General features: G+C 40.4%; 1 protein-coding gene across 9 annotated transcripts in view; it reads right to left on the bottom strand.

Moving 5' to 3' along the window:
• Nucleotides 1-13,875, bottom strand: part of VPS8 (VPS8 subunit of CORVET complex) — a 255,683-nt gene that overhangs the window by 213,851 nt on the left and 27,957 nt on the right. For 7 of the 9 annotated variants that reach the window (XM_014592535.2, XM_014592539.2, XM_014592532.2 and 4 more), the window contains exons 6-9: nt 12,165-12,197; nt 10,232-10,286; nt 4,278-4,283; nt 900-1,024 (exon numbers count right to left, since the gene is read on the bottom strand). In XM_014592535.2, coding sequence (XP_014448021.1) covers nt 900-1,024; nt 4,278-4,283; nt 10,232-10,286; nt 12,165-12,197 — 219 coding nt within the window. The remainder of the gene's footprint in view (nt 1-899; nt 1,025-4,277; nt 4,284-10,231; nt 10,287-12,164; nt 12,198-13,875) is intronic. The other 2 variants (XM_014592540.2, XM_014592537.2) reach the window with 1 other exon arrangement.

Raw genomic sequence — 13,875 nt, 5'->3', positions numbered from 1 at the left:
CTCCAAAAAAAAAAAAAAGAGAGAGAATAAGAAATGACCAAGAAAATGGCAGGGACAAGTTCAGAAATATCAATAATAATGTTGAATGTTAACTTCTAGGATTTAAATGGAAGAATGCAGTAACACTGCAAATTCAATAGAAGAGATATTAATTACATGAGTCTGATCTAGTGAAATAGAATTTTTTATTTTAAACTAAAACATTATTGATTTTCTTCGATACTTTGATTTCCATATTTAAGGATGTCTGTCTTCCCTTGAACTACTGATAAATGCATATACCTATTATTTGAACTGAATCCTGGCTTTAAGATTTAAGTAATTTTTCTTAACATTTTATTTTCTTGATCTATCAAAACAAAAACTTTTTCTTGACATTAAAAAATGCATTAAAAAATACGTATTAGTACCTATTTAATGACTGCAGTAAGCTCTACAGCCCCAGTGAGGTGCTACTTTATAGTATGTTCACTTTATTCACTGAAGTTTACGCCTAAAGTCAGACATGTGTTCATAGATCAATATATATTGTGCTTGCTAATGAAAATTTTTAACTTAATTAAGATCTTTAGTGAATCAATAAAATTGAGGGGAAAAAAGGCATGGAAAACAACTGTAGATACCAGAGACAGTATGGGATAAGGGGGGGAAATGGCAGAGGGTGAGAGGTAGGGAATCAAAGGGGGAAAAAAAGGGCAAAACATACAAGAAACAAGAAATAGAGAATTACTTGCTGACAGTAACATGTATGGCAACATCCTTGATTGAATCAATATACAATGTGTTCTGGATGGAAAATCTCATTTTGTATACTGTATTAATATACAATGAATGACTGTAAATAAATAAATTTTTAAAAAAGAACACTGTCTATGGATAAAATAAAGTTCGCGTCTTACCTGTCCTTTGGCAAAGCCACACAGAAGCCGCGAGCAGTCATTGTTGATGCTGAGGGCGGAGATGGCGCCGTACTGCCCGCCAACACTGGTGCTGCCCAGACAAAGCCGCAACGCTTGATTCTGATCTAAAAAACGCAGTTTGTAAAGCCGATAAGGGAAGTGGGAGCAACGTTCATATCTACGCGTGCATGTACGTGTGTGTGTAGGGTATGGGCATAGTCTCAAAGACATGGGAGGTAACACAAATAAAAAGCTATGCTCGCTTTAAAATATGTTTATTGAGACAGTAATAATATAAGAAAAAGAAACAGACCTATAAGGAAACATACAAAACTTACAAATGAGTAAGTTGAAAAATCTCTAAGAAATCTCTATCTCCTTGGAAAACCAACTCTTCTGTCTCTTCCTAGAATTACATTTATCGTCATTTTCAAGATGCAAACTAACAGGGATATCCATCTTCTTTCAAAATAGCTTTGAAACCTCAGAAGTTAAAACGTATAAATTTAGAATTTGGCTTAAATTTATGTTATTCATGGAAAAAAGATTTACTAAGCAAATTAATTGTGCAAATAAAATTACACAGTAAACATTTAAACTACTTCAGAAAATTATTTCAAGCATCCACATCTGATAGGCTAAAAGCAAATAAAATTCAAATCTCTACAAGGTCAAGTTCAGTAAGGGCGAGGAGCTTGCCTTAGTCACCTCGCTTTGCCCAGAGTCTTCTATCTGTTAAATTGTATTAACTAGTAATTATAAGAAATTCCTCAAGGGCTTCTCCTGGGCCATGCTTACTTTGTATAGAGTTCGTTATTGCACCCACTTGAAAACAATGAAGTCAAAAACTTAAGAAAGCATTGCCTAAGGGTCCAGCTTCATGGCCTAGTGGTTAGGGAAGTCAGGGTCCACATGGCTAACCATGGTTCACATCCGGCCCTGGTGATTTGAAAAACATGCCTGGCACACATACATGCCTGCCCCAAATCCGACAAGACTGGAGAAATGGAGAAGGGATTGCAGTGTGACCACGACCCACTGGGGGGTGTTTCTTGTGGTCTCTATGGTGAGTACCCCTGCCTTCTGATACTAAGAGAAGGGAGGGAGGGAAGGAGAGGAGAGCGAGTGTGCACGCCTACCAAATCTAACTGCCTAGAAAACCAAACAGTGAAACCCACGTGTATAACCTAGAGTTGTCTCCTCTCCTCCAGCACTTGGTTGGGCCTCCCTTCACTGTCTACACACTGTCCCTCTCTGGTCACTCCCACATGGCCATTCACAGTTTGAGTCTCGGACCTGGCGGCTTGCTTTCTCACTTCTCTCTGTGTGTCTGTCTATCTCTGAACAAATGAAAATGAATGAATGAATAAAATTAAATAAATAATTCTTTTTAAAAATTTTTGATTATTCTTTTTAAATTTGTTATAGGGCATGTGTACTCACACACACACATACACACACACACAGAAAGTGAGAAAGCAAGCCTCCAGGTCCTCAACTTGAACTGCAGCACCCCAACCACCATTCTAACTGCTGACCTCAAAATTCTAGATTTTAACGAAACTTTTTTTCAGTCTTTTACTATTATCTTGTCAACATTTTATCCGATGACAGTTTTATACAGCAACTCATCTTTACCAGGTTCTTTTTAAAGCATTCATTAGTATTCAGGGAAACAAGAGCTGTTTCTTTTCTAACTGTTTCATCATCTCATCTGTTTTATGTACTATTTAAGTTTGTAAAGTGCGGTAATATGACAATAACGTCGGCAGGTTTGTGAGTGAACACAGCTGATTCTTGGTAAGCAGCAGCGATTTGGAGATAGCAGTGCGCCTGGTTTTGAGTCAGTAAGCTTTCCAGGGCAGAGGGCTTTAATCCCATTGGTTAGCTAGAAGTCAGCCGAAACTACTCCAGCTATTTTATAATCATTGATGAAAAATATTTTCTAATGAGACCTCTATTCTTCTCCTTTAGTCGTAGAGAATATTTTAGTTTGAATAAAAGATAAAAGAATAGTATTGAAGAATGGTGCATGCTGACAGAGAAAAGTAGAGTGTACATACAGTTCAGTCTGATCCCCTCTAGGGTATTTGCATTTCTTTCTTTGGTGGTCTCTGGGAACTAATTAAAACAAGTTAGGGTGAAGAAAGAATACTGGATTGATTTTTTTTTTTGGGGGGGAGAGGTTTTTTGCTATAGGGTGCGTGTGCTCGCGGGACAGAGAGAGAGAGACAGAGAGACAGAAAGCGAGAAATCACCCCCTGGGGGGATAGCCACGCCACAATCCCTTCTCCTCCATTCTCCTCTTGGGATCTTGGGCACACACGCACATGTACCTGGCGTGAGTTTTAAGCCACTGGGTCTGGGATGTGAACCATGGTCGACTACATGGGAGTCCAGCGACATAGCCACTAACTGCTGGTCCCGACTGATTTTGGTATATGGAAAGAACAGAATTTTTTTTTTGGTGAGGTTTTTGCTATAGGGTGCGTCCAGTGCCTTAACCACCACACTACCTGCTGACTCAAAATTTATACGTAATTAAAAAAAAAAAAAATTCTAGTATTTTGCAGGCCAGTCAGGTGGACTGGTGGTTAAGGTGGCTGGATCCCACATAGCCGACTACGCGGTTCGAGTCCCTGACTCAGTGGCTTGAAAAACCACACTGGTGTGTGTGCTTGTGTGTCCCTCATCCTGCGAGGAGAATGGAGGAGAAGGGATTGTGGAGTGACTGGTTTCTCTCTTTCTCTCTCTCCCTCCCTGCCAAGCTTGCATGTCCTATAGCAAATTAAAAAACAAACAACAACAAAAAGAGGTGTTAAAGCCACTTATTTCAAAAAATAAATCTAGATTTTTACACTCACTGATAGTCACAGGTGTGCCTGTCTTCACCTTATTTTTAAAAATTAAAATTGTAAATCTACATGACCTATATTGATGAAGTTTATGCCAAAAAAAAAAGGAAGGAAGGAAGGAAGGAAGGAAGGAAGGAAGGAAGGAAGGAAGGAAGGAAAGAAAGAAAAGAAAAGAAAAGAAAAGAAAAGAAAAGAAAAGAAAAGAAAAGAAAAAAAGAAAGAAAAGAAAAGAAAAAATGCTGTAGACCTCCGAAGGGCAAATACAAATGCAAAGAAAAGGCTTTGGACTATATCAAAAGATCAGGGGAAAAATGAAAACTTTATACTTTCAGTTAAAATAAAACATAAAAGTATTTATAGTTTCTCACAATTCCTTGCTTAACCAACATTTCAAATAACTGGGTTTTCTTTTTACTAAGCATTTCATAAGAAAGCATCAACTATAATTGCTAGCATTTTCTCTCAACACTTAGAAAGGTCAAAAAAAAAAAAGAATCGTTCATGCAAAATAAAATTACTATACCTTTTCCTTTGGAATCCATGAAGAAAAGATTGAAAGAGAGAGAAAAGCAAGAAATCAGTTCAAAAGTTCAGAGAAAAGGCAGACAATTTTTTTTAAGAGTATAAGTGAAAAGCTTTAGTTATTTGTGGGAATGATACTAAACTTTATTAACTGATGTCCTTAACGTTTATGATTATATTCAGGTACTGGTTATGGGAAAAGAAAAATGCATAATATCCAAATTATAGAACAATAAATAAATTTATGTTTAAGTTAGAAACAAAAAGAATTTCAAAATGATAATCTATTCAAACCAGCAGATGGTGTAATGGTTATGTCACTGGACTCCCACACATGGTTGATCGCGGTTCGAGTCCCAGACCTGGTGGCTTCAAACTCATGCCGGGGATGTGTGTGTGCCTAAAATCCCGAGAGGAGTCTAAATAAAGGAGAAGGGGGTCACGGCATGGCCATTCCCGTTGGGGGGTGATCTCTCACTTTCTGTCTCTCTGGAGAGCACACACACAACTATAGGAAAAATCTCTCTTTAAAAAAAAAAAAGATAATCTACTAAAGTATATTAATAATCAAAAAATGGAAAACTAAGTATCTTTGGGTACAAAAACATGTTATTAAGGTCTGAACTTATGAGACCCTGTATAAGACAAGAACCAAGACACATTAAAAATGCCCTGTATCTATAATTCCAGAAGAACAGGCAATACACATCAACCTTTAAGAAGCTTATAATGAGGGCTGGCTTCAAAGCCTAGTGGTTAAGGAAGCCGAATCCCGCATAGCTGAGCATGGTTCAAATCCGGCCCCTATGACTAAAAAACTCGCTGGTTACTCGTGCGTGCTCAAAATCCTGACAGGATGGAGAAGTGGAGGAAAAGGGATGGCAGCACAACCACGCCCCACTGGAGGGTGCTCCTCTCTGTTCTGGGGAGTCCACACATCCCCTGGCAAGTAAAAAAAAGAGAAAAAGATGCTTCTGGTGATCACTATTTCAACGACCAGGCCCCTGTTTCGAAGTGAGCCGACTGGTACTTAAACAGGAGCACTTCTTCCTGCTGCCCTTCCTCCCATGATCAACAAAGATTTTCAAAGGAGATCAGATTTAATCAGACTCCGCTGTGCCACTTGTTTCTGGGCTTTTGAAGATATTTTAACCCATCTGTTAAAACATTATCCAGGGACCAGCAGATGACGTAATGGTTACGTCACAGGGTTCCCAGGTGGTTGACCATGCTTCAAGTCCTAGACCCAGCGGCTTAAAACTCACACTGGGGCACATATGTGTGCATGTCCAAGATCCCAAGAGAGAATGGAGAAGGGACTGCTGCGTGGCCATCCCCCTTGGGGGGGTGATTTCTTACTTTCTGTCCAGCAAGTACATGCAACCTATAGCAAAAATCTCTGTCTAAAAAAAAAAGCCCCACATTGTCCAGGTCTGGCAGGTGGTGCGGGGGTGAAGGTGCTGGACCCCAGCTGGCAAATCCACAGTTTGGGTCCCAGATCCAGGGGCTCAATGCATATGCTGGTGCCTATGTGTGCATGCCCAACTCCCAATAGGAGAATGGAAGGGAAGGGACTGTAAGGTGGCAATCCCCCAGGGGGAGTGACTTCTCACTTCCCCTCTCTGTCTCTGTCTCTCTGGCAAGCATCCAGCATCCTATGGCAAAAATCCAAAAACACACACAAAAACACAAAAAGCCCACATTGTCCAAACATCTGATTCTTACAAACAATGGTGAATACAAATTTCTAATTACACTATTAAAAACCCAAAGCACAACCAGAATTATTACGGTTCTTTCTCAAAATATTCAGTGTGACATCTTCTTTTCCACGAGATTATAATGAAGCTTACTATGGCATCATATCTGCATGAAAACTGCTGGGATCTAAAAAAAATCAGGACGCAGGCCCAAGGAAGTAAAGGCATCAAAAAAATAATGCGCTCTTCCCTTCCATACAGTTTTTATTTCTAAAGTATTACATTTAACTTATTTGCAATAAAGCCGACACGGATTTGACCATAAGAGTCACATATTCTTACAACCTCTCAATACGGAAGTGAAGTTTAGGGAAGAGATGTTACAGCAGAGCGGAGAGAGCGAGTACTGGTAGTGGGACAGAGCATCGGCACGCATCCTACTCATCAGCACACCTACTGTCAACGGATGACGGCCCCGACCTCGTTCTCAGCCCTTCTACCTTCTCTCGGGTCGGGAGGGTCTCCTGGAATAGTGATACACTGACCTAGCATTCGCTATTTTTCGATTCTGAAATGGACTCAGTGTATGTCAACTAATGCTGGCCCTCAATCACCTCAAATGTAAAACAAGTGGATTGGAGGTTAAGAAAAAAAAAAAATTCCTGAAATTCTATCTAGGGGCCGGCAGGTGACGTGATGTTTAAGGTGCTGAACTCCCACATAGCTAGCATCAGTTTGAGTCCAGGACCCAGTGGCTTGAAAATCATGCCGGTCACGTGTGCGTGTGCCCAGTGGCCGTCCTGCATGGGGGGAGGGGGGGTAATTTCTTGCTTTCCCTCTCTCTTCCTCTCTCCAGCAAGCGCACATGTCCTATGGCAAAAATGTAAAAAATAAATAAATAAATAAAATAAAGAAAGAAAAAAGAAAAAATCCTATCAGTCTAAAACCCTTATACCCCATAGAAAGCCAAGCATTCTTGGGACCAGCAGATGGCATATGGCTATGTCGTTGGAGAGTCGACTATAGTTTGAATCCCAGACCCGGAAACTTAAAACTCACGCTGGGCACGTGTGCGTGCGTGTCCAAGATCCCAAGAGGAGAAAGGAGGGGAAGGGATTGTGGCGTGGCCATCCCCCCAGGGGGTGATTTCTCGCTTTCTGTCTCTGTCTCTCCAGTGTGCATACGCACCCTATAGCAAAATAATTTCACTCTTTTAAAAAAAAAAAAAGAAGAAGAAGGGAAGCCAAGCATTCTTAGCCCTGACAGGAGAGCCAGCTGGTAAAACCTGCCTGGAGGACAACTAGACAGTACATACCAAAACTCTTTAATGCTCATATCCTGACCCAAGCAATCAAGCAAGTCTACTTTTAGGACTTTTTCCTAAGGAAGTTATCATGTGCATAAACGCAGTTACAGAAATATTCATCACACCATTTGTTTAGAAACAAATTAAATGTCTTAGAGTAGGAAATGGCTAAATAAATGATGTTAGACAAATATCCACCGCATGGAAAGATATTCATTATAATGAAAAGCAGGTTATAAATGAACATAACCTCCATTTGGGGATGTACACACACATATACGCATACAGGAAAAAGATTAGAAGGTTATGCTGAAACTGTAGATTTTTCCTGGATGGTAGAATTTAGTATTTTATTTTGTTATTTATTTATCTGTCTTAGGTTTTTGCCACAGGACATGTGTGCTCACTGGAGACAGAGAAAGACAGAGAAAAGGAAAATGATCAATCACTCCCATGCAGGATGGCCATGCCACAATCCCTTCTCGTCCATTCTCCTCCTGGAATTTTGGGCATGCACACACATGCACCCAGCATGATTTTCAAGCTGCCAGGTCTGGGACTCAAACCCCAGTCCACCATGTGGGAATCCAACATCTTAAACACAACCTGCTGGCCTGAATTTGGTTATTTTATTTTATTAATAATTTTCGAAGGTTTTGCCATAGGGCGCACACGCATCCATCAGAGAGGTAATCCCTGCTTGTGATCCCTTCTCCTCCTTTCTCCTCCTGAGATTTTAGGCATGCATGCACACACACCCGGCATGGTCTTCAAGCTGCCAGGTCTGGGACTCAAACCACACACAACTGGCCATTTGGGAGTTGGCCATGTGGGAGTCCAGCACTGTAACCACCATGCCACCTGCTGGCCCCATAAATTTGGTATTTTATAACTTCAACTTTTTTTTTTTTTTTTTTTTTAAGGTTTTTGCCATAGGGCACATGTGCTCGACAGAGAGGAAAAAATGAGAAATCAAGCCGATGTTGATTTGGCCATGTCACACTCCCTTCTCCATTCTCTTGGGATTAGGGGCACACATACACACTTACCCAGTGTGATTTGTCAAGCTGTCAGATCCAGGACTCAAACCATGGTCAGCCATGCGGAAGGCTAGCACCTGAACCACCCCACCACCTGTTGGCCCCATATATCTTCAATGTTTTGCTCATCTGTATTTACTAAATGTTCTACTATAAACATATATATCAATTATGTTGGAAGAATCAGTGTTAAAGAATCAGTTTTAAAGTTGATTATACTTCAGCTTCTATTCTTCTGGTCCTCAAACAATAAAACTCTATTATTTAAGTCAATCACCTTTGAAAAGACTAGAGTTATATATTAAATAAAATTTTAGCATTATAGAAAATTTATACATAGTAAGTCAAATTGTTAAAAAAAAAATCTAGTTATCTATTCATATAGTAAATAGAGATGCAGGCACCTCAGTGATCAAGATGTGGTCTTGCTATTCAAGTATTCCTAGGAGTCGGCCTTGCAGCCTACTGGTTAAGGGAGCCAGATCCCACATGGATGACTAGAGCTTTAATACCAGCCCTGGGAGCTCGAAAAGCATGCCAGGCAAGCATGTGTTCAGGCTGAAAATCTGACAGGACGGAGAAATGGAGGAGAGGGGACTACAAGATAACCGTACTCCACTGGAAGGTGCTTTCTCTCTTTCTCTCTCTGGTGAACACATGTGCTCTAGAGGAATTAAAAAGTTTTAAGAAATAGTAAAGTATTCCCAAATAATGATTATAAAATATTCTGAAAATTCTTTACTAAAATACAATGTCATCAGGAATTCCATTTAAGAAAAAAGAAAACACCTAAGATTTAGAAAATACTAAAAGTTACAGGAAAGTATTACCTAGTAATTTAAATAACAGAACAAAATATTCTGCTCATATGGAATTGAAAAGCAAAGGATTAATAAAACTGTGGTAGTCTCAGGTAGAAAAACATGAGAAAATACACCTACCTGTACTATACAAGTTCTCATCTTGACCAAGAAAACAAAATAACTATGAGCTAAAAATTTTTGGTTTGGGAGCCAGCAGGTGGCATGGTGGTTAAGGAGCTATTTAACCATATGGTCAACTGTGGTTCAAGTCCCAGACCCAGTAGCTTGAAAATCATGCCAGGTATGGGTGAAGAGAAGGGAGTGCTGCATGGCCATCCTCCCAGGGGGTGATTTCTCACTTTTCCTCTCTGTGTCTCTCTCTGGCAAGCACACATGTCCTAAGGTTTAAAAAAAAAAAAAAAACACCTCCATTTGGAAGATTTATGGAAATGAAAAGGAAGTTACTGTCAGTGAGGGTTACTGATAATGACTGAAAAAACCTGAAAAATCTTCAAAAATATCAATTACGGGACCAGCAGTTAGCGTAACGGCTATGTCGCTGGACTCCCACGTAGTTGACCGCAGTTCACGTCCCAGACCCAGTGGCTTAAAACTCACGCCGGGTGCGTGTGCGTGCGTGCCCAAGATCCCGAGAGGAGAATGGAGGAGAAGGGATTGCGGCGTGACCATCCTCCCTGGGGGGTGATTTCTCACTTTGTGTCTCTCTGTCTCTCTCTGTCTGTCTGGTGAGCACACACGCCCTATAACAACAACAACAAAAAAACTCAAAAAATTATCACCAACTGAAATGTCAAAGAAAATGACAACTTAAGACAGTTCCTTCAACTTTATTCTTTCTGTCTAGGTCTGCAGAGAGGCAATAGATACGAGAGCTTATAGGCTCATAAAGAAGAAAATAAAATTTCAACAAATGCAAAATGAAACTGTGAGTTAAGTCATTTTTCCACTATAAAAATATTGACTGCTACTTTTCAAGTTTCTGCCAATTTATTTAATAAATTACAGCATGTAATCTGAAATTTGAGAGCATTATAAAAACCCAAAAGAACACTTAATATTTAAAGGAAAGTACAAAGAAAATTTACCAAATATTAAAGCCAATCCATGGGATGTACCCACTGCTATCAGACTGGACACTGCCTGAAAACAAAAGAGAATATTACATTTTACAATATTATATCAGAAATCTTGAAATACTCAGAATTGAATTAGTCAGCCTTCCTTTCTTGAAGCACAGATGGTATCCCGGCTACTGTCAATGAAAAGAATCCAATCAGGAGGCAAGTGGGAAATGGAACACAAGACCTTTTATTTCTGAGGATTCCTCTAAATTTATCTTAAGGATAAATAAATTTCCAAAGTTTGATCAAAACTTCATATGTTTGGTCCAGCCACGGTGGCTCAGGAGGTAGGGCGCCACTCTGCAAAGCTGGAAGTCACATGGAGGATCGGGGTTGAACTCCCAGCTTGACCTGAATATGCCAGGTATGGGGGAAGGTGTGGGCTTGTATGCCTGTTACTCTGGCTGGCTGAAAAAGCCGGGAACGACAGGGCCCTCACAAGGGTACCTTCTCTCACAGCCTCTCTCTCCCTCTCTTACCAAAGAAATAAAATAAAGAAACTTTTTTAAAAGGGGGGGAAGGAGGCTGGCCTACTATTAAGTGTTGGCTTCACATGGCTGATCATGGTTCAAATCTCTGCCCTGGTGGCTTGAAAAATAAGCTGGGTGCATGTGTGTGCATGCCCAATGTCCCAAAAGGATAGAGAAATAGAAAAAGAAGGGATTGCAATGTGACCACTTCCCACTGGGGAGTGCTTTCTCTCTCTCTCTCTTTCTGTCTCTCTGGTGAGCACACACACACACCCTGTGGCAATTAAAAAAATAATAAAGTAAAAAAATTTTAAAAAAGAAGGAAGAAAGTCAGGCAGGAAAGCATTTAATCTAGTACCATGTTTGGTACTATATCTAGTAAAGAAGTCCTTCCTTTAAAAAAACAATGTGGGGAACCAGCAGTTAGTGTAATGGCTGTGTTGCTGGATTCCCACGTAGTCGACCGCGGTTCGCGTCCCGGATCCGGTGGCTTAAGACTCACGCCGGGCGCGTGTGTGTGCGTGCCCAAGATCCCGAGAGGAGAATGGAGGAGAAGGGATTGCGGCATGACCATCCCCCCGGGGAGTGATTTCTCGCTTTCTGTCTCTATGTCTCTCTCTGCCTGTCTGGCGAGTGCACGCGCCCTACAGCAAAAATCTCTCCAAAAAAAAAACAATGTGTACATGTACGTGTGCGAGAGAGAGAGAGAGTGTGTTGTGTTTATAAAATGTTCAACATTATAGGCAAAAACATGCCACTTGACTTCCTTTAAAGCAACTAAAAACAAAAACAAAAAACAAAAACTGAGGGGCTGAAATCCAGACAAAGTAAGAGGCATTTATGCTCTTACTTCACCCAACAAAGAGCCCCCCCGATACGTGGGGACGTGATGAAAATACACTTGTTTACCCACTGGAGCCGAAAGGGAGTCAGAAATGTTCACAACTCAGCCCTCCTCCCAGCCCGGTGAGTAACAGGAAAGCCACGGGGCGGCTGCGGTGGAGGGCAGAGCACCCAGTACTGTCAGTGTCCCTGGTCCTGTTCAACCACTCACTGACTGACTGTGGCAATGGAGCCCAAAGCTGTTAATGTGCTATTCCCACAAGTGACTTTACCAAATGCTGTTTTCACTCCCTTTCACAGAACGAAGGCCAAATCATGGAAGAAGCACGCTGACTAGGGCAGGGCGCTAGCACATACAAATAAACCTGAACAAGGCTCATGTCTACACCAGTATCTGCTTCTTGAACAGAAGTCTAAGGAGTGACAACAAATTCGGGAAAAAATGCAACATGGACACATTTTAAACCTAACAAATGGCAGAGAAGTGCCTTATTAATTTATCATGCTATTTAACACAATAACTTTAAACACTGTAAGAATAGATCTAAGAAACTAAAACTTTAAAAAGTTAAAAGTATACTTACAATTGCTGTAGGTAAGCCAGCATCTACTTTATCCTAAACAAAATTAAAAAAAAAAAAAAAAAAAACGTATTTGAGAATCAATTCCCATTGTAAAACAGAAAAAAGCATAAGGCTCTTCTTTACATATTCTTTTTTTTTTTTTGACTTTTTTATTATAAATTTTTTTTTCTCAACACAACACACATATGAATTTTCCATCCAAAATACACTGTGCATTGGCTCAATCAAGCACATCAATATATATGTTCTCAGCAAATGATTTCCCAATTTTTGTGTCCTGCATACCTTGCCTTTTGTTTTGCCATCCTAGGTTCCCCATCCCCACCTTCTGCCATTTCTTTACATATTCTTTGATCCAAATCAATTGAGACAAGAGGTAGAACCTTCCGTTTTAAACCCAACTAAGAGAAATTACAAAAGCTGTATATAGCAATAAAATAGAAGGTGAGAGTAGATCATTTTATTTTACTAAAGAAAACAGATGCTTCAGGGTACTAGTTATAGATGGAATATAAAAGAAAAGGAGAACAGAAAGAGTTGTTTTATACACACACACACACACACACACACATACACACACACACACACACATATATAAAGTGAATAAAATCTAAGTACTATGTGGTCAAAATGGTAGGAATACACAAAGAGTTGAGAAGATAGTCCTCCTCTGAGTAGGAGTGTCCTACCCAGCAGATTATTCAGGAACCCCTACTAGATAAAGCCCCCGCAGGGCATATTCAGTCAGTTCCCAAGCAGAAGCAAATCAAGCCTTAAGCACTAGTCCCAGCTCTTTACTAGTAACTGTACAACTTTGGGAAACTCATCTACTTTTCTGGATACTGATCTCATCTTTTCAAAAAAAAAAAAAAAAAACACACAGCAAATACTGCCTTATTTTCCACAATGAGTTGACCTAAGGTTCAAACTAAATGTAAAAGATGATATAAATCTAAGAGTATCTAAGAAGATCCTCCACTAACTTACAGCAGGATCATGTCCTAATAAACTCCTCACGAGTTGAAAACATCATTTACTTGGGGCCAGCAGGTGGCACAGTAGTGAAGGTGCTGGACTCCCACATGGACAACTGCAATTCGACTTTCAGACCTGGCGGCTTGAAAATCATGCAGGGCACGTGTGTGTGCCTGCTCAAAATCTCAGCGGGAGAGTAGAGGAGAAGGGACTGTGGCATGGCCATCATCCCTGGGGGTGATCTCTCACTTTCCCTCTCATGTCTCTCTCTGTCTCTCTGCTCTCCAGTACACGTGCCCTACGGCAAAAACCTTACCGAAAAAAGAAAACGCCATTTAGTCAAAGATACATCTAGTACACCTAGCCTACTGCACATCAGAGCTTAGCTTAGCCTGCCTGCCTCGAGTGCACTCAGAACACTTACATGAGCCTACAGTTAGACAAAGCCCATTTTATAATAAAGTGTTGAATATCTCATGTAATTTATTAAATACTGAAAGTGAAAAACAGAATGGTCATATGGACACTGCAAGTACAGTTTCTATCGCATATATAGCTTTCGTGCCATTGTAAAACTAGAAGACTTTAAGCTGAGGCCAGCTGCTATGGTGCAGCAGTAATGCAGTGTCCTGCACGGCTAACGACAAGTTTGGATCCCCAGGTCAGCCTGAAAACGTGCCGAGCAAGCTATGGGCACGTAGGCACCTGAGAAACCAGAGAGCTGGGGAAAGAGAAT

The sequence above is a fragment of the Tupaia chinensis genome, unplaced genomic scaffold (genome assembly GCF_000334495.1).
Source record: "Tupaia chinensis unplaced genomic scaffold, TupChi_1.0 Scaffold000708_1, whole genome shotgun sequence".
NCBI lineage: Eukaryota > Metazoa > Chordata > Mammalia > Scandentia > Tupaiidae > Tupaia > Tupaia belangeri.
This window is presented reverse-complemented; position numbering and strand designations above follow the sequence as displayed.